This window comes from Pipistrellus hanaki, assembly GCF_964339955.1.
Source record: "Pipistrellus hanaki genome assembly, chromosome: 18".
Lineage (NCBI taxonomy): Eukaryota > Metazoa > Chordata > Mammalia > Chiroptera > Vespertilionidae > Pipistrellus > Pipistrellus hanaki.
This window is the reverse complement of record NC_140520.1, coordinates 12987906-13008320: the sequence shown is the minus strand read 5'-3', so window position 1 is coordinate 13008320 and position 20415 is coordinate 12987906. Positions and strand designations below refer to the sequence as shown.

At 55.5% G+C, this 20415-nt stretch overlaps 1 protein-coding gene across 8 annotated transcripts in view; it reads left to right on the top strand.

Annotated features, from left to right (window-relative positions):
- Positions 1 to 14164, top strand: part of ADAR (adenosine deaminase RNA specific) — a 36730-nt gene extending 22566 nt beyond the window's left edge. For 6 of the 8 annotated variants that reach the window (XM_084866710.1, XM_084866707.1, XM_084866709.1 and 3 more), the window contains 13 exons: positions 1224 to 1407; positions 1989 to 2137; positions 2665 to 2809; positions 2942 to 3132; positions 8132 to 8357; positions 8598 to 8769; positions 9336 to 9429; positions 9837 to 9959; positions 10209 to 10339; positions 10666 to 10848; positions 11139 to 11251; positions 11571 to 11698; positions 11799 to 14164. In XM_084866710.1, the coding sequence (XP_084722836.1) occupies positions 1224 to 1407; positions 1989 to 2137; positions 2665 to 2809; positions 2942 to 3132; positions 8132 to 8357; positions 8598 to 8769; positions 9336 to 9429; positions 9837 to 9959; positions 10209 to 10339; positions 10666 to 10848; positions 11139 to 11251; positions 11571 to 11698; positions 11799 to 12036 (2077 nt within the window). In that variant the 3' untranslated portion in view covers positions 12037 to 14164. The remainder of the gene's footprint in view (positions 1 to 1223; positions 1408 to 1988; positions 2138 to 2664; positions 2810 to 2941; positions 3133 to 8131; positions 8358 to 8597; positions 8770 to 9335; positions 9430 to 9836; positions 9960 to 10208; positions 10340 to 10665; positions 10849 to 11138; positions 11252 to 11570; positions 11699 to 11798) is intronic. The other 2 variants (XR_014793406.1, XM_084866705.1) reach the window with 2 other exon arrangements.
- The last annotated feature ends 6251 nt before the right edge of the window (positions 14165 to 20415 follow it).

The window sequence follows — 20415 nt, the reverse complement described above, 5'->3', positions numbered from 1 at the left end:
GGACGGTGGAGAGCGCACACACTGCCTGCCTGCCTGCCTGCCTGCGAGGTGGGTTCTGATTCACACACCTCTGTGCGGACGGGTGGGCCGCACTTGCTGCTGCTCCTGAGCTGTGAAACCAGAAGTGACCTCACTCAGACAGCTGGCCGGCTCCTGCAGGCCACAGGCAGATGGAGGGAAATAGGCAGGCCCAGAGGGAGCTGTGAAGGGCCCGGCAGAGAGCTGAAGCCACTGGCGCCGAGTGGCTGCACTCCTGCTGGGGCGGACAGGAGAGGCTCACTGAGGCGGATGCTCGGGGCAGGATGCCCAGCTTCCCCATCCCCCTCCCTGTGCCCGTCTTACTGACTCGGCGACGGCGTTGCGGGAGAGCTGTTAGGGAGAGGGCGTGTGTCTGTCCAGAGTGACAGGGCCTGGCTGGCCGTCATGCTCTCGTCCTCCGTCCCTGGCCCCGGGGTTGGGGACAAGCAGTGGGGTTGGTGGCTAACCTTTCTTTGGCCTCCAGCTGTAAGAAACATTGATGCCAGAAGACCCAGGAAGTAAGAATCTGACCTACTTTTTCTAAATGAAATCCCAGGTTGAGCAGAGAGCTGAACAAATTCGAAAGCTTGAACAAAGGAAGTCTAAGCTCAGTCCAGAGGCCTAGAGCAAGTGCTTTTTGGTTTTCTACATAACAGGGAAATTCCTTTCATCCCAGGCTTCACATAGAGCTTTAGAGCGACTCAAAACCAGCCATAAGAGTGTGTGTCCTGTGGGTAGGCTGGGACAGAAACAGCCCCGAGAAGGGACAGGTGTTCTGGTCCCTGCAGGTGTCTAGGGAAGGAGACTGCATCGTAAGAGCTTCACTTGCCTTAGAGCTACCCTTGCTGTGGCCGGTCTGTGCGGCTGCTTTAGGTGAAGGCTTGGTTGCTAACAAGACTGTAATGTGGCTCTATCTCCTCGTTTTTATAGACTTTATCTCAGTTCATTGCTGAGAGATTGTGGGGGTCCCTGAACTGTGGCTGTTTGCTCTCATGAGCTGTGGGGAGAGAGTCGCTGGCTGCTTTTTTTCTGAAAAGTAGGGACAGGCTGAGCCCCCAAAGGACAGGAGTCCCTGGCCTGCCCTCCATGTCTCCGCAAGTCAAAAAGCCCTTCAGAGCAGTAGGAATTGCAGGTGCAGATCTCTTTGGAGAGGGCAGAAGGGAGACCTAGACTAGTGTTCACACATCTAATCACTTTCCATCAAGATTTAAATTCCAAGTTGTCATCAGCGGCCGAGAGTTCCCCCCGGCTGAAGCCGGCAGCAAGAAAGTGGCCAAGCAAGATGCCGCCACGAAGGCCATGACCATTCTGCTGGAGGAGGCGAAGGCCAAGGACAGTGGCCGGCCGGAAGAACCCTACTACCCTTCCCTCGAGAAGGAGTCAGAGAAGGTGGGTGTCCGCCCTCGGCCAGGGTCTCTGTTACCTTCCTGTCGGTGAGGGAGCAGGGCTTCAGCTGGCCTTCTAGAGGCATCTCGGCCTCGCAACTGACGCTGTGCCCTCAGCCACCCCCCTCACCAGTAGTTGAAAGAGATATGAAAGGTTACCAGTCCATTCTCCTCTCGCAGATAAGACTGGAGACTCGCCAGTGACTCGGGTTGAGCATCGACCTATGAGGTCACAGTTCGATTCCCGGTCAGGGCACATGCCTGGGTTGTGGGCTTGATCCCCAGTAGGGAGCTTGCAGGAGGCAGCTGATAATGATTCTCTCCCATCGTTGATGTTTCTCTTTCCCTCCCTCCCCCCACCTCTGAAATCAATAAAAATAAAAATAAAACTTTTTTAAGAGCCCCAGAACCTTTAGCTCACCCTTTCCCTGTGATGTTTAAAGAATCCCCACAGCCTCTTCCTTTGGAAGCCAGCCCTGAATGTGTAGTGACCGAAAGAAATTCTCCCTCCCCGTGCCCTCTGCGGTGATGGACTAGCCGGTGTTGTCTCACTGTCTGTGCTGTTTCTTCTCTCGTTTCCTGCAGACGGCAGAGTCCGAGCCCACCACCCCTTCAGCAGCGTCGTTCTTATCCGGGAAGAACCCCGTCAGCACGCTGCTGGAGTGTGTGCACAAGCTGGGGAGCTCCTGCGAGTTCCGCCTCCTGTCCAGAGAAGGCCCTGCCCATGACCCCAAGTACATCTCTTGTGTCCTGTCTCTCTGCTGAGCTTTTCTCAAAAAAGGAGAGAGATGCCTTTCTTCTTTGCCTCCTCCGCGATGGCAGCTATTTCACGGAGCAGTCACTCCTGCCTGTTCTCAGTGTGGAAGATGGGGGGCCGTGAGGGCATGGTTGCTGCTTGTGGAGCAGAGAATCTGGGACTAGGAATCGAAAGGGCGCGGCAGGGACCGAGCACTAGGGAGGTGCGCGTCTTGCTGGTGGGACAAACCGGTACGAGACCTGGGCACACCTGACAAGCCCTGCTCTGAGGCTCTGCAGACTTATGTGCTCAAGAGGAGGAGGCGGTGACACTAGGCTGATGCCTAAATGTGGAGCAGGGGTGGCCAGGCTCAGAGAGACGGGGGCAGGAGGAGGGAGAAAGGCACCGGCTCTACAAGGCAGAAGTGACTGCTGCACGAAAATGCAAGTCCTGAAGGACGACCGCCTGGCAGAGGCGAGGTGAGCCCCTTCCCGCAAAGCATTTAACCCGCTCGTCTCCTGCCAGGTTCCAGTACTGTGTCGCCATGGGAAACCATACCTTCCCCACCGTGAGTGCCCCCAGCAAGAAAGCGGCCAAGCAGATGGCTGCCGAGGAAGCCATGAAGGCCCTGCACGAGGAGGCCACCAACTCGGCGTCGTCTGATAACCAGGTGAGGTCATTCCCGACTCCAGATGCCGGTCACGTCAGCCACAGGACGGCTTAGGATCGCCCAGGTGTGGCTTAGGATCGCCCAGGTGTCGCTCGGTTTCCTTCACTGTTTACTTGGCTGATTCTCTTCCAGTCTGGAGACACCAGCACAGAATCACTTGAGAACTTGGAGTCCATGATGCCCAACAAGGTTCGGAAGGTCGGCGAGCTCGTCCGATACCTGAACACCAACCCGGTGGGCGGCCTGTTGGAGTACGCCCGCTCCCACGGCTTCGCCGCCGAGTTCAAGCTGGTTGACCAGTCCGGACCTCCTCACGAGCCCAAGTGAGTGTTCCTGTGCCGACTGCGGCGTGTGTCACGGGGGGTCTCTGTCCCCAGTGGGGGGTCCCCTGTAACCCAGGGAGAAAGGATGCGCACCAGCCGTGAGGGAGAGCAGGGAGAGCGAGTTGTAGGAAACAAGTCCAGCCGTGTCTCCGTGACCCCCTCAAACAGCGGTGGGGAGCATGCGGCCCATGGGCTGGACCATCTGGTTTGGCCCTGCCAAGGCAACCGTTATGGGTGGAACTCGAAATTTAATAAACCTAGGAGCTTTTTTCATAGCGACGTAATTTTTAAGTTGATAATTTTGTATGGCCCGCTGTTATAAATATCCAAATGGCCCTTGGCAGAAAAAGGTTCCCCACCCCTGCCCTAGGCGATCTATCTTGAGAGTATAGTCACTTTGCTAATGAGTATGAAAATAATATTCTGTATTTGCTTTTTAATTTTTTTAACTAATTTTAATTTTCAAAAAAATCACTCAAGCTGATTAAAAAAGTATGCAACGAAAGCTCTTATTTCTAACTCGGACTTCTAGTTCCCTCCCCACACTCCCCATACACCAGTGGTCGGCAAACTGAGGCTCGTGAGCCACATGGGGCTCTTTGGTCCCTTGAGTGTGGCTCTTCCACAAAATGCCACGGCCTGGGCGAGTCTATTTTGAAGAAGTGGCTTTAGAAGAATTTAAAACGTTTGGCTCTCAGAAGAAATTTCAATCGTCGTACCGTTGATATTTGGCTCGGTTGAGTAAAGAGTTTGCCGACCACTGCCATACACTATTACCAACTGATTGGGTCCCTCTAGAAATTTCCATGCATATATTAGCATGTTTTTCTTTGTTTTAAAAATAAGTATATAACTTCTCCTCTGTGCCATGCCTTGATTCCTTTCCTTACCAGTGTGTCTTAGAGATCATTACAAACCAGCGTGGATAGATCTGATTCCTGCACAGCTTCATAATATTCCATTGAATAGACGCTGTTAATAAACCAGAGATATGAAAGGTCTTTTCTAAAACAGATACCCATGCAGTTGACCTAATTTATGAAAGAGTATGTTGCTACTGTCAAAGCACCTGCTCTTACATAATTTATTTAACCAATTTCCAGTGGCATTAGGTTGGTTTTGATCTTACTGTTAAAAACACTCCTGCAGTAACTGTCCTACTGTATGTCTGCTTACATGTGCAAACATGTTTGTGGTACACATTTTCAGGAATTTCTGGGCAAACATGGGTCATGGATTTTTTTTTTAAGTTTTTTTTAATAGGTAATAGACTATCCAAATTTTAAAAAATTTAAATAAAAATATGAAGCTCATTCTCACCATTCTCCCTTTGGCCCAACTCTCACCTACACACACATACAGCCACCCAGCACACCCACATGTAATGACTTTGTTATTATGTATCCTTCCATAGTATCCTTATATAAATACAAGTATTGATCTCCAGCTTGCTTTTTATAATAGTATTACCTTGAAGAGTTTCCATGTTACTTTGTATTCTTTGTAAATAGCTACAAAATACAGTATTTCAGTGTCGCAGGTTTATCATGCTTTGTTCAACCAGTCCTTATTGATGACTACTTGGATTGTTTCCAAAATTTTGCTATTATTAACGATGCTGCAATGAATAACATGTTTATGTACGTACAAAATTTTGGCAAATATTGCCGAACTTTCCTCCAGTGAGAATTATACTAGTTTATGCTTACACTAACAATACAGAGTGGGCAAAAGTAGGTTTATAGCTGTGAGTACAGTTTCTCCTTATATTATTATTTTATTGTTATATTATTTCCATTTGAATAATTTCCAAACCTATTTTTGCCCCACCCCATATATAAAAATGGCTTTTCCTCTACACCATGACCAATATGGCATTATCAACATTTTTATCTTTGCCATTCTAAAATGTGAAAAATGGCACGTCAGTGCATTTCAAAGGTTATTCTACATTCAGATATTTATCATAATTTACCATATAAATAGATCAAAGGAGAAAAACCAATCAATGTATCTCTCACTTGGATGTTTCTCTCTCCCTCCTTCCACTCTCTTTGAAAATCAATGGAAAAAATATCTTTGGGTGGGGATTTGAAAAAAACAGACCTAGTAGTTTGACCAGCGGGCACCCCGCTATAGAACAGTCAGCCTTGAGGGGGCCAGGAAAGGCCCTGTCCTCAGCACGGGGCACTTAGGGCGTGTGACCGCCTCAGAGGAGAGGGGCGGGCCCCCGTTCACACCCCGTCACACCCCTCACACTCCCCTCGTTCTTTAACCTCCTCATCTGCGTCAGGGTTAGCCCATTTCCTCTTCCTCTTCTGTAAAACTTTCCACACAGTCCTTTCTGGCCTTCAGATCAGTCATCCACTCAACCTGAGAGCTCACTGTGAACTACGTTACAGATGCGAAAAGCGCCCTGACTGTTCGCAGACACGGAGCACAGCACGGGGCTTGCTGGAGGTGGATGCGAGGGACTGTGGGGACTCCGTGCACGCTGGGCAGCGGCCCCTGGGGAGTCTTGGAAGGTTGCACGAGGGGAGATGCTAATTTAGAAGCTACGTTTATTGGACGTCTGGTACAATAACACACATTACTTCCTCCTCACTGTGAACCATGCTGAGTCCTCTTTTTCCTTTCTAACCTCCTTGGCAAACTTCATTAATTTTTTACCTTTTTTGTTTGTTAGTTTTTATCCTCACTCGAGGATAGTTTTCCATTGACTTTTAGAGAGAGTGGAAGGGATGGGGGAGAGACAGAAACATCCATGTGAGAGACACATCACCCGGGCTGGGGATCAAGTCATGCACCTTGACTGGAACCAAACCCACAGGCCGACGCTCTACCCACTGAGCCAAACCGGCTGTGGCCTACGACTTTTAACATCGAAATGCTGGAGGCCTTTCAGAGCTCCAGCCGCCTCCGTCCAGCTGCTTGCGTGTCACTTCTGGACAGACATCTCAGAAGCAGCACTCTTCTTGATTTTTGCTCCCTCTCTGCCCTTGGCCTTTCTGTCTCAGTCAGTGACACCGCTCCCCATCCTTGAGTTCTGTTTGTTATGTTCACTGTTTCCATCCCAAATCCCTTCCTCGTCTTTCCAGCTCCAGTTACCCTCTAGGCTAAGCACTGTCTTCTCTCTCGTAACCCAGGGCAGGAGCCACCTGATCTCCCTCCCTTAGTCAGCCAGCCATTGTTTGTGGATACATCTTATCTGTTAGTGCAGGAGCCAGGGAGCAATCAGTAGTCACGTGAAGTAACGTGAGCTCTCATGTTCCATGTGTCTGACAAAGGACGCGAGTGGCATGTGCAGGAGAATCTCCATGCAGGACCTGACGGAGTCAGGAGAGGGGGGAGGGCTCCGCTGAGCGGGGAGGGAGATTGAGAGAGAAGTGGGGGCTCCAGGCGGAGGAGACAGCACAGGGCCTGGCCCGGGGGTGCCATAGGGCCTTGGAGCCACAGGGCCTTGGTCGGAGGCTTTGTGCTTTTGCCATCCAAGCAGTGGGAAGCCGTTGGAAGGTGCTAAGGGCGGGGCTGCCACTTGCCTCCACCCCCGTTCTCTTCCAGCCTTTTTCCTGCTGCAGTTCCACTGAGTTTTCTTTCCTGCTCGAGAAAACCATGTCAGACCTTTGCCTCTTCCTTCACATTTCCACCAAAATCCCTCTTCCTCACTCTAAAGTGGTGATCTTAATTCACACTTAATTGAGAAAATAGCAACAGTCATAGGACAAATACTTCACCTCACCATCAGCAAATCAGCCCCCCTCCCTGCATCTGTGCGTCTGTCTGCACCGCCTGTGGGAAGCATCCCTCCTCCTTCCTGTGCCTGGGCCCTTCCCTCCCTCCCTCTATCCCTCTATCCCTCCCTCTCTCCCTCCCTCGGCACCAGGCCCCGTGCCTCCGCCAGCCTGTGGACATGCCTGTGCCCGACTTAGGCGCCCCGCCTTGAGCCCACATCCTCTCTCTGCTCCCCTCCCGGCCAAACCTCGCAATTATTGGTAGTCTTTGTCTTCCCTTACTTAGCTCATTCCAACGGAGCTTCTGTCCCCAGTGTTTTTGCTAAAAAGGTTAACCACCAGCCACATGTGGTTACTGAGCATTTGGAATGTGGCTGGTGTGACTGAGGAACTGACTCATTAATTGTATTGAATTTTAACCAAAGTTAACAGCTCCCTGTGGCTAGTATCTGCCATATTGGACAGTGTGGCTCTAAGGATTCTAACTGCATAGTTCACAAATTTTATCATAGATACATATGTGATGTATGTGCAAACACATGAACAGTTGTGAAATTCTCCCCCTGGCAGAGGCCCAACATGGCCAGCCCCGCCCCCTCTCCTTCGCTGGACTCCAGCCCTCCGCCCGGCACACCCCTCTGGCATCAGCACGATAGGGTGACGGCGTTCAGTGCCTTGGATGAGCACGAAACAGCGAGAAGCTCAGCTCCCGTTAGCGCCTGAGCTGCCCTGCCTCCATCCCGAAGCCATTGGATTGGCCAAAGCAGGGTCCCCAGCCCGCAGGTTAGGGTGCTTGAAAGCTAGGATTCTTGAACTCTGGTCTGATAGACGCTCCAGCCATTTTGTCCCATCCTACTCTTCCCTCCGTGTGTGTGACCCCACAGGAAGGGCGGACCCCAGGGCCGGCGGCAGTGCTGCCCGCCTCCCTGCTCTGCTCGGGCCCTTTACAGGAAGCCGGGTCCCAGGCCACGGGGCTCTCCGTCCCTCGTAGCCACCCAAGGCTTCCAGGAATGGAAAACCAGCTCCTTGTGAAAGTTTGGTCCCTGGTCCAAGACGGGCTTGGCATTCCGGCCTAAGTGATGGTCAGGTTATATCTGAGTCTAGCAAAAGCCGCCTGCGACCCGGGACCGTCCAAGCCCAGGCACTGTTGCCCGGAGAGCGGTGGCGGGCTGGGGCCTGAGGTTGGCTGCATCTTAAGCAAAACCTGCATTTCCTACAACTGCCGGCACGTTCAGCCATTGTCTTTGTCCCCCGCCTCTCGTCCGAAGGTTTGTTTACCAAGCAAAAGTTGGGGGTCGCTGGTTCCCAGCCGTCTGCGCGCACAGCAAGAAACAAGGCAAGCAGGAGGCAGCGGACGCCGCGCTCCGCGTCCTGATTGGGGAGAACGAGAAGGCCGAGCGCATGGGTTTCACAGAGGTAACCCCAGTGGCGGGGGCCACTCTCAGAAGAACTTTGCTCCTCCTCTCGAGGTCCCCAGACGCACAGCCAAAGACAGTTAAGACGTCTACTTTTGTGCTATCTTCTTTGGGGGTCCAGCCAGCTCGTTTGGGCGGAGTTAGCTCTCAGTGCCAGTGTGTGATTACTCCTGGGCTTTCATGTCAGCCTCCCGGACGGGCACGGGCACCAGGCCCGAGGGGGCCGGACGGCTGGCTGCCGAGGGCGCGCGCCTCCCGCCCCCTCGGAGGCGCGGCAGCCGCACGGCCCTGGCCCTGACTCGGCCTCCGGTCCCCGCAGCTCCCGCTCACCGGCAGCACCTTCCACGACCAGATAGCCATGCTGAGCCACCGGTGCTTCAACGCGCTCACCAACAGCTTCCAGCCCTCCCTGCTGGGCCGCAAGATCCTGGCCGCCATTATCATGAAGAAAGACACCCAGGACCTGGGAGTCGTGGTCAGCCTGGGCACAGGTCGGTGAGGCTCACACTCACACACACACACACACACGCTCACATTCTCACACTCTCACACACTCAGACTCACACACACACTCACTCTCACACACACACTCACTCTCACACACACGCTCACTCGCACACACACACACTCACACATTCTCTCTCACACACACTCACACACACACTCTCTCACACACACACACACATTCTCACACACACACTCAGACTCTCACACACACACACACATATACACACACACATACACACAACACACACACACACACACACACACACACTCTCTCATACACACACTCACACACACACACACACACACACACACACGGTGCCTGCAGGGTGTCCTTGTCCTGCCCTCGGGAGTCCCGGGCGAGTTTAAGATGGGAACAGACGATTATGTCTCAGTTTGGCTCCGGATCATCGGGGGGGGGGGGGGGGGGGGGCGCGATGCCCGTCCCCAGGGAGGGAGCTGGGCGTCGGGATGGGATAAGCCAGGCCCTGAGGACAGCAGCCCCTCGTCGTCCTGTCCTCGGGGAGTGAGTGCCCGTCCCCGTGCCTTCCAGGCAATCGCTGTGTGAAGGGAGACTCCCTGAGCCTGAAGGGCGAGACCGTCAACGACTGCCACGCCGAGATCATCTCCCGCCGCGGCTTCATCAGGTGAGCGCCCGACACCGGGAGCCTCTGCACCGGGCGCGACACCGCGGCTCGGCCTGCCCGCTCTGCTTCCGGCCTTTTAAAAAGGCTCAGGCGGCCTGGCCCTGGCTCTGCGTGTGAGGCCCTCACACGGCCCCGGCCGGCGCTGCCTCAGTCCCCTCCTCCCACCAACGGGGCGGCCCCGGAGAAGCGCTGCTCCTGCCGGAGCGGGAGCTCAGCCAGAGAGGGCCTGACCCTGACCCACCCGACAGGCCGGCTGGGCTGAGAAAGGCCGCGGCCCGGGGGTCCCCGGCGCCTTTCTGCCCGAGACACTGAAGGGTCAGGTTAGGCTCCTCCTCCCTGGAGGTCGGATCACAGAAGCAGCTGCTCCCAGGATCCAGCCGTCTCCTCACCCGCCCTCCCCCCGGCAGGTTTCTCTACAGCGAGCTGATGAAGTACAACCCCCAGACGGCCAACGACAGCATCTTTGAGCTCGCGAAGGGCGGGAAGAAGCTCCAGATCAAGAAGACGGTGTCCTTCCACCTCTACATCAGGTCAGTGCCCGTCGCCGGGGGCTGCCATCTGCAGGCAGGTGCGGAGTGCTCTCCTGGTCCCGGACAGCCGGTCCCACGGCCCCTCCGCTCTGTGCAGACCTGGGGTGGAACGTCTCTGCCCGCCCACCCCGTCTCCCGGGACAGGCTTCCCTCGAAGTCCCAGCTCCCGCCTCACGGGACAGCTCCTGAGCCCGGGAAGGGAGGGGGGCACTGCACGGCGGGCGAGTGCTCACAGCGCCCGTCCCGCAGCACGGCCCCGTGCGGGGATGGCGCGCTCTTCGACAAGTCCTGCAGCGACCGCACGGTGGAGAGCACGGACCGCCACTACCCCGTCTTCGAAAACCCCAAGCAGGGCAAGCTGCGCACCAAGGTGGAGAACGGTGAGCGGCCCGCCGCCCGGCACAGGGCTCCTCCCGCACGGGGCTCCTCCCACACGGGGCTCCTCCCACACGGGGCTCCTCCCGCACGGGGCTCCTCCCACACGGGGCTCATTGCAGGGGCGGAGGGTCCTGTTTGCAGGCAGAGGGGAGGTCAGGGGTGAGGGGGCGAATGGGCGCAGGAAGGTGAGATCAGGAGGAGGCAGAGAGCTGGGCTGGAAGAACCGTGTGGGGGTCAGCCTCCAGTCATTGCCCTTCCAGCCATGGGGCCGGACAGGCCCCCACAGAGCGCGCCTTGGCCGCTGTGGGTCTGACGAGCTCTCGTGCAGGGGAAGGCACGATCCCGGTGGAGTCCAGTGACATTGTGCCCACGTGGGACGGCATTCGGCTCGGGGAGAGGCTCCGCACCATGTCCTGCAGCGACAAAATCCTCCGCTGGAACGTGCTGGGCCTGCAGGGGGCGCTGCTGACCCACTTCCTGCAGCCCGTGTACCTCAAGTCTGTCACCCTGGGTAAGGGCCCGGGTCTCAGACACCGCCTGCTCCGGTGCCCGGAGTTAGCACGACGTCTCCACTTCTCAGAGTGTGTTTGAGTCAGTGATTGGTTCTGCGCGTCCATCTGTCATGGAGGGAGGCTGGTTTAGGCAGCGAGCCCGGGTGAGGGACCTGCCAGGCAGGCCTCTTCCAGATGAGTCCCTGAAACTCCGCAGCCAGAACCGCAGTGTCTTCCTTTCTTGGTCTCCCGGCCCACAGCCTTTCCCGTCACTCCTGGTGCCAAACGTGTGCTTTCTCTTCCCACCCAGGCTACCTGTTCAGCCAGGGGCACCTGACTCGTGCCATCTGCTGTCGTCTGACGAGAGACGGGAGTGCGTTTGAGAACGGGCTGCGCCATCCCTTTGTCGTCAACCACCCCAAGGTGCCACAGCCCCGTCCGCTTCTCCCTCGCTTTTCTCCTTTCCAGCCACCTGTTCGCCGAGCAGACAGTCCGGGGGGGCCCGAGGGGGCCTTAGCTGGTGTCCCGAGAGCTTACCCTTTTCTCCCTTTGAATGCCAACAGCTCTCCTCCTCTCCTCTTAGTCTGGAATTAACTTCCATCCAAGTGGGGCTAGTGTGCCGAGAGTTTCAGCCACGTGGAACCCCAATAAGTGAGGGGCGAGGTCCCAGCCCTCAGCCCTTTGCCTCTGAGAGACCTGGTCTCTGCCGAACCTTTCCTGAGAGGTGTCCGTTCTCCCCCAGGTCGGCCGGGTCAGCGTCTACGACTCCAAACGGCAGTCCGGGAAGACCAAGGAGACGAGCGTCAACTGGTGCCTGGCCGACGGCTACGACCTGGAGATCCTGGACGGCACCAGGGGCACGGTGGACGGGTAAGGAGAGGGCGGCGTGCTGCCGGCCTCCGGCTTCCGAGCCCCAGGCGGCCCCGGGCCCCCGCTTCCGTCCGGCTGAGTGACGTTTCTGTCTCCCCAGGCCGCAGAATGAGCTGTCCCGGGTCTCCAAAAAGAACATTTTCCTCCTATTTAAGAAGCTCTGCTCCTTCCGGGGCCGCAGGGATCTGCTTAAACTCTCCTATGGCGAGGCCAAGAGAGCCGCCCGCGAATACGAGGTAGCCAAGAACCACTTCAAAAAAGGCCTCAAGGACATGGGCTACGGGAACTGGATAAGCAAACCTCAGGAGGAGAAGAATTTCCACCTCTGCCCCGTATAGTGCGCCGGCCACGGGCGGCGTTTCTCACGGGCGGCGAGGCAGGCGGCGTTCCTCCTGCTAGTCAAGGGGTCTCTTTTTTTTTTATTTCTCCTCCTCCTCTTCTTTTTCTCTTTTTTTAACGGAACCACAACTGGTGACACAGACCTCGGGGTTCCTGTTTGCCCTGCTTTGGGAATACAGGCCCGGTCTCACCAGGCCCCGTCTTTTCCCGAGCAAAGAGGTAGACGGGAGAGAAAAGGGTCTCTTTCCCACCAGCCGGAAGCCGTCCCCGAGCACCGCAGCCCGGCTCCTCATCACTTCCGTTTGGGGGTTTCCATGTCCTGCCCCTCGGGGTGCGACCCTGGCCTCCTGAGGTCTGGGTTAGGTTCCAGGCGGCTCGTTTGCGGACTCTGCAAGCCCCTCGCCCCTTCGAGATCCTCCCTGAGGTCAGGTTTCTCACTTTCCTCCGCGAGGGGGAGAGCAGGAGAGCCCTGCGGCCCCGGAAGGAGCAGAGCTTCTTAGAGACGCCGAGGGGGGCGCGGCGAGGCCCCTGCGGGGTGACAGGCCCCAGGCGAGCCCCGGCTGCCCGCTCCCGAAGCCTTCCCAGGATGTGCCTGCGGGGGGGGGGGGGGGGGGGGGGGCCGCGGGCAGAGCCTCTGCTGGGCCTCGGCAGGAACAAGGCAGGCAGTGACGCGGTCACAGCACTCCCCCACCCGGCGGGTCTCCCCGAACGGACACCCAGGGGAGCGCTGGAGCTGCAGGTGAGCTGGGAGTGTTTGAGAGGAGCCCGTAAGAGTTGAGTCTTACTGGCCGTTGCTGCAGGTAACTGTAATTGCACAGACTTAGATTCAGAGGTACGTGATTTTTCAAGTGCGCTTCAGAAGGCCGTGGGGGCAGGTCCCGGAGCCGAGGTCTCCCTCCTGCCTGTCGGGTCTCAGGGCTGACAGAGGACCGCAGCTGTACATGGAAGGGCAGGTTCTGAGGTGGAGCCCAGGTCTACCCCTCACGCTGAGGAGCTGTGGTCGGGGCCTCTGAGCCTGGCTCTGGGCCCGTGTCGGCGGATGTACATGCTCCCGAGAAGCACGGGCCCCGCCACCCAGGCCGGACCCGCCTTCCCTCTAGAGCAAGCATGTCAGACGCGTGTTTACGAGGCATGCGCCCCATGGGCCACGAGTTTGACGTGCTTGCTCTAGAGGCTCCCTCTGCCTGTACCTGTGAACATGCTGAGCCAGCAGCCTCACACGACCTTTCACCCTCCCTCGCCCCCCACGCTGCTGACGAGTGGACTCCCATCGGTCCCGCCTCTTCAGCAGTGGAATCATCCACATCCACACTTTTCCCGTGGCTGCTGTTCCCCCGGAGAGACCAATGCGAAGGCCCAGGTTCTGTGGGTGCGCTAAGCCGTCTCCATGGGACACCCGGTGTCCGAGGAGCCGGCAGGGAGCAGTGCTGTCCCGGGAGGGAGGCGCCCGCCCGCCCCACCCTCTGACTGCCGAAGGCGCGTGGGTCAGTCCTGCCTCGAGGCTGGAGGGTGGCGCCCCCTGTGCCTCTGAACACGGTCCCGCTGGGCACTGCGGGCTCCTGCCGAGCTCCGGCTCAGCTTTAACCAGGAGCACGGCTCTCCGGAGACCGAGCCCGCTAACCCCGGGCTCCTGTCCGGCAGCCTGGCAGTGTTTGGGTTCTGCTGTGGGAAGAGAGAAGGCGCCCTGACCCCGTGTCTGTGGAAACAATGCCGTCAGGCCCTGCACGGCCCCACCCCGTGCCCCTCGGGGTCACGCACACAGGAGGCAGAGCCCTCGAGTGGCCGCACCTCCTGTCCAGTCTCCCCCCTCCCCACCCCTTCCTTTTTTAAACGATCTTTGTAGTTGATTTGTCTGAACTGTGGCTTTTGTGCATTCCTGAGTAATCACTTGTAAAAATCGTCACTGCTTGACGCTGTTCCCTTCCCTCACCTGGAAGAGACTCTGTCGGGTTTGGGGTCGTAGCAGCGACTCCAAGAGCAGAGTGGGCCGAGCCCGAGCCTGGCCCTGGGTGCCATGAGGCTGCAGTCAGTTTTTAAATCCCGCTTTTATGTGTCTCCCTGATACGTGACTAACATATACATTCCTTCTAAGTAAATAAAGAAATAAAGAATCTGAATTGGTAGAAAGCTTCACGTGTTGGTTTCCTGGGGGAGGTGGGAGCAGACGAGGCATTTCTGGCACCAGCACCAGCTGCACCTGACCTTGGGGAGAAGGCCATCCCCATGCAGAAGGTGCCATTTCAGTGCACCACCTGGGAGCTGAGCCTGTCAGGCAGGTGAGGTACATCAGGTGTTCCCCCCACCCCCATCAGAGCACCCCTTAATTGTCTTCTTCCCAGAGACCTGATAGGCAAAATTCCAAAGCCCAGGGTAAGAAAATACGCCACAGTATCTCAATTACCTGCAGAATTCCACCTCTCCCGGTGGCTTTCACAGCCCCTCCCGGCCACACCCCGCCCCACACGGGGCTTTGCCTGCAGGGATGTGCCGCCTGAACCAGGACTGGTCCGGTGGCCGTCTCAGGAGGCGGGCCATTTACTTCATAGCTGGCATCCAGAATATTTCTTCGTCTTGAATTTCAAAGAGAATGCACCACTTGCCACACTGTAATTTAGTCCAGAATTTCTACAAGACTCGTGCTTGACCTTTTAAGAATGATGAGCCAGAGGACACGAGGGTGAGGCTGTCCCAGTAAAGCTTCCTTCCTCACCCATCACACAGGAGCCGCAGCTGAGCCGGGCGGTGGAGGCGGGGCTGAGGACATGGTTATGTTTGGGGCACAGGAAGGACCGAAGCGCTCTGGGTGTTGCTCCATCTGTTGAAATGGTGCTGGGTGAGCTGACGGCTTTAAACACAGGGAAGGGTTGCATGTCTGCTGCCAGGATGTGCCAGGAACCCCGAGCGCCACGTCCTGTTCTCAGGCAGCCCCTGGCTCCTCCTGGAGAGACGGAGTGTCCGGGGCTTGGAGAAGGGGCACTTTCCTGCCTACCTAGGGCGAGTGCCAGGGGGTGGGCTGTCCTCCCACCCCACCTCTGTTAGGCGGGAAAGCTGGCCTCCCTGCGGGACCAGGGTTTCCTTAGTGCTGCTCTCCCTGCCTTCCATTTGGAGGCCCACAATGTGACGCATCTCCGGGATTTGGGTCCAGATCAAACCAGTGTTCCGAGAGCAGGTGTGGCCTCCACGGACTACAGCCCTGACTTCCGGGAGCACAGGGGCTGTGAGAGGCGGCCCCAGCCCCGCCTCTGCCCTGCCCTCCAGGTCCTCCCAGGAGCTATCTCTGGGCTCTGTCTACCACAGGCCTACCCATTTGGTCATTTTATTCCCATCGAACCAACAGACTTGGAAGGCAGCAGATCACACTAATGGCACAATTACCACTGAACTTTTCTTCAGGTTCTTCTGTCTTGAACCTCATGACACTTTTTTCCCAGCATTCTCTGATTTTCCCATATTTGCCAACCCAGGTCCTCCCTGCCCCCCAATATAACAGACAAGATGTCTTTGGAAACAACTTGTCTTCACAAGAATCTTGAGTTTCTACAAGGACGTCCGCTTTCACCACTCTTATTCAACATAGTGCTGGGAGTCCTAGCCACAGCAACCAGACAAGAAATAAAAGGCATCCAAATTGGAAAGGAGGAGGTAAAACTTATTATTTGCAGATGATAATATTGTACATAGAAAACCCCAAAGATCCCATCAAGAAACTACTAGATTTAATAAATGAATTTGCCAATGTAGCAGGTTACAAAATCAACACGCAAAAATAGCTTTTTTATACACCAATAATGAATTATCGTAAAAACAGTCCCATTTACCATTGCAACAAGAAAAAATTAAGATACTTAGGAGTAAATTTAACCAAGGAGGTAAGAGAGATAGAGGGAGCTATAAACAAATGGAAGAATATACCATATTTATAGATTGGTAGAATGGGCATCATTAAAATGTCCATACTATCCCAGGCAATCTACAGATTCAATGCAATCCCTATTAAAATTCCAGCAGCATATTTCACAGATCTGGAATACTCCAAAATTTTATATGAAACCAAAATAGATCCCAAGTGGCTGCAGCAATCTTTAGAAAGAACAACAAAGTTGGAGGGATCACAATACCAGATACCAAGTTACACTACAAAACCACCGCAATCAAATCAGCGTGGTACTGGCATGAGAACAGGCATATAGATCAATGGAACAGAACAGACCCCAGAAATCAACCCAAACCATTATGCTCAATATTTGACAAAGGAGGCAATAACATACAGTGGAGACAAGATAGTCTTCAATAAATGATGTTGGAAAAATTGGGCACATCCATGAAAAAAAAAAAAAAAAATGAAACTAGACCACCAACCTATACCATACATAAGAATAAACTCAAGATGGATAAAAGACTTAAATATTAGTCAGGAAACCATCATTTCATAGAAGAAACCATAGGCAGCAAATCTCAGGCATCTCTCATAGCAATATGTTTATAGATACATCTCCTAGGGAAGGAAACCAAGGAGAAAATAAACACATGGGGCAACAAAATTAAAAGCTCTGCACAGCAAAAGAAACCAACAAAATGGAAAGGGAGCCCACTGTCTGGGAGAACAATGACACATCTGAAAAAGCGTTAATCTCCAAAATATATAAGAAACTCATACAGCTTAACAAAAGGAAGACACCAATCCAATAAAAAAAAAAATGAGCAAAAGACCCAAACAGACACTTCTCCAAAGTGAACATACAGATGGCCAAGTGACAAATGAAAAAATACTCAGTCACTGATCATCAGATGCAAATTAAAACGACGACGAGATGTCACCTCACGCCTGTCAGAATGGCTGCCATCAACAAATGACTGCATGGATGTGGAGAAAGGGGACCCTAGAACACTGCTGGTGGAAATGCAGACCGGTGCAGCCGTTATGGAAAACAGTATGGAGTTTCCTCAAAAAACTAAATATGGAACTTCTGTTTGTACCAGTGATCCCACTTTTAGGAATATATCCCAAGAAACCTGAAACACCAATCAGAAAGAATGTATGCAGCCTTATGTTCATAACAGCACAGTTTACAAAAGCTAAGATCTGCAAACAGCCCGAGTGCCCATCAGTAGACGAGCAGATAAAAAAGCTGTGGTACATTTATACCAAGGAATACTAGGCTGCAGTTAAAATGAAGGATCTCTTACCCTTTGAGATAGTATGGAGGGGCCTAGCGGATATTATGCTGTGTGAAATAAACCAGTCAGAGAAAGATAAGAATCACATGATCTCACTCATATGTGGAATCTAATGAATAAGCTGATGAACGGAGTAGATCCAGAGACATGGAACAGAGTGCAGAATCTCGGAGAAAGGGCGGGGGAGGGTAGGTGGGTGGGAAGTGATCAAACAAAGAACTTGTATGCAAATATATGTAGTAACCTATGGACTCCGACCATAGGGTGGTAAAGGCCTGGGGCAGGAGTAGGGGGGTGGCTGGAGGTCAATGGGGAGGGAGGGGAAAGATGGACATATGTAATACTTTCAACAATAAAGATGTTTTTTTTAAGTTAAAAAAAAAAAAAAAGAATCCTAAGTTCCTGCCGAAACCGGTTTGGCTCAGTGGTAGAGCGTCGGTCTGCGGACTGAAAGGTCCTGGGTTCAATTCCGGTCAAGGGCATGTACATTGGTTGCGGGCACATCCCTGGTGAGGAGTGTGCAAGAGGCAGCTGGTCGATGTTTCTCTCTCATCGACGTTTCTAGCTCTCTATCGCTCTCCCTTCCTCTCTGTAAAAAATCAATAAAATATATTAAAAAAAAAAAAAAGAATCTTAAGTTCCTAATGAGTCTGGCCTGGAGTGGAAGGGAGGCCACGCAAGGCATGCTGGGGAGATGGGCACCAAGGGCAGATCAGTGAGGCGTCCTGGACCTACAGCCCCTTCGGAGCCGTGTGACTCTCACCCTGACCTCTCGGACCTGTGGGGATGAATACCAAACTGTTCATGCCTGGCTTTCTCTCCAGCTGCGATCAAGCACCCGCTCTCTGAGCGTGGAGGGCTGCTCTGGATCACATGGCGTCTGTGAGCTGCACATGCGTGCTGCCCCCTCTCTGTGGCCTGTTATTACATGGGAGGCCCAGAGGAACCTCGCGTTGCCACGGGCGCTGAAAATCAAGCTGAGGTGAAGAGGGAACACGGAAAGCTATTCTTCCTATGATATTTCAGAGGACGTGAGAGTCCACCCACCTCCCGGGGACTGAGGCCAGAGAGAGAGAGAGAGAGAGAGAGAGAGAGAGAGAGAGAGAGAGAGATTGGAGAGCCGTTAACCGAGCTCCTGCCTGAAGGGAAGACCATGCTTCAGACAAGGACACACGTCTCACGCTTCAGGGGAAGCACCGGAGGAACGAAGAGGAGCACAAACTGCCTGCAGCGCCGGCTTGTCCGTCATCGGGAATCGGAGGAGGGGGAAGCCCTGTTGAAAAAGCCTGCCGGTGGTAGGTACCCCGACCTCTGAGGGCAACAAAGCCAGACTCCCCACTGGAGTGGGCCCCCGAGTCAGCTCCTTAACAACCTAACGCCTCCGTTTGTCAGAGGCTGCTTTTCTTCCTCGGTGTGGGTACAAATAAGCCTGTATTTACGTTAAAAACAAAGCAGGTGACGGCTGGTCCTCTGTCCAGTCTGGGTGGGCGGGTGGGAGGCCATGACGCCAGCCGAGAAGCAGGGGTGACAGCAGGACCGGGGCCCACCCTGGCTTGGGATGAATTCAGAAAAGACCCCGAGGCCCCCCCCCCCCTTTCCTCCTCCCCATCTCAGCCGCGGGAGCACGGACTCCGGGGCCCCGAGTCAGGTTCCGGCCCAGCCCCGCTCGGCAGCTGCCACCTGCCTCTGAGCCCGGCTTTCTGTCCCAGGCCCCTCCCGCAGGGCTGTTGTGAGGAGTAAGGTCAGTGCAGCTGAAGCGCGTGGCACAGAGCAGGCCCGTGGTCAGCAGCAGTGAATACTGCAGCAGGGAGGAGACCGAAGGCGGTCAAAGCTCCCCAATTCCCGAGGGCACCCCTCGTTCCTCGGAGAGAAAGGCCTTTCCTCCCTCCGCAGGCAGCCTTGCTCTGCAGAGGATGCCAGCTGGGGCTGCCCGTGTCCCGTTAGTGTTTACATTCTCAGTAACGTGGCACCAGCTGTTCCGGCATTAGCCCCCTCTCGGCCAGGAAGCTGCCGTCCCCGAGCTGCAGGGCCAGCGTCAAAGGCAGGGTCTGCAGGCGCTCTTTTCAGACACAACGGCTCTCAGGTCGCCTGCGGTCTTGCCGTTTCTGATGGAGACCAGCCCTCCCCGTTCCCGCACTGCCCCCGCCCAGGCCACCTCACTCGGGTCGCAATCCGGTGTCTCTCCCTCCCTCTCAGATGTGGGGCTTCTGGTGCGTGCCCAGTGCTGAGCCGGGCACCTGGTTCTCTCTACAAACAGCCCCACCAGGGAAGGGGCAGGGGCTGCCCAGACAGCACCCAGGGCAAGGACAGACCTGAGAACGGAGAACCCGGCTCTCCATAGCTTCCCGTGGCCTGGGGGCTCAGACCCTGTAACACCGGCCCACACAGTGGCGCCCTCCTCTCCCTGCCCTCCCCTCCCCTCCCCTCCCCACTGGGATGGTCCCCGCTGGGATGGGAAGCCAGCGATGGCGGGAATGGCACTGCCCAGGGACCCGGCCTGGTTAGCCTCTCCGCGTCCGCCGATCCCTCTTCCTTGCTGCAGCCCCCAGCCCACTCTCACCCGGTTTTACAGACGAGGAGGAGGAAGGTGCTTGCACAAGGTCAGGCAGAGAGTCTCCAGACCTCGGTTTCCTCATGTGCCCGGAGGGTCCCCCCAGCACCGTCCGCTGGCTTCCCCGGACCACGGCCCCCGAGGGGAGGATAAAGGCGAGCGCGGCCACCAGCAGCCGCTGCCGGGCCAGGAGCCGGGGAGAGCCGGCAGGGCGGGCCCCAGGCCAGCACCTGCCCTTCCAGGGAGACACCGGCCCTGCAGACAGAGCTCCTCTCCAGCTGCGGTCCCGGTTCCGGGAGTTTCCTCGGGGCTGTGGGTTTGAGGAGAGGTCAGGCCTCACACTGGCAGCGCTCCATGTGCTGTCCTAGGACAAGCGCGTTTCCATGGAGCCAAGACACTAACTACGCCCCTGAGGGCTGTCCGAAGCCTGTTCTGGCCGGCGGGTGAGAGCACTGGGGACACCTCCCGCACACCGCCGGGAAGGCCCCGGTCAGCGGGAGCCCTGAGCACGCCTGCAGCAGGAGGAGCTGGCCCAGAGGGAGGTCAGGGCCAAGGCCAGTTCCAACCTGAAGATGCTCCAGAGAGACCCGCCCGCTAGCTCATTCGTCAACAGAGCCAGATGTCAACAGGACAACGACGGAAATTTCTT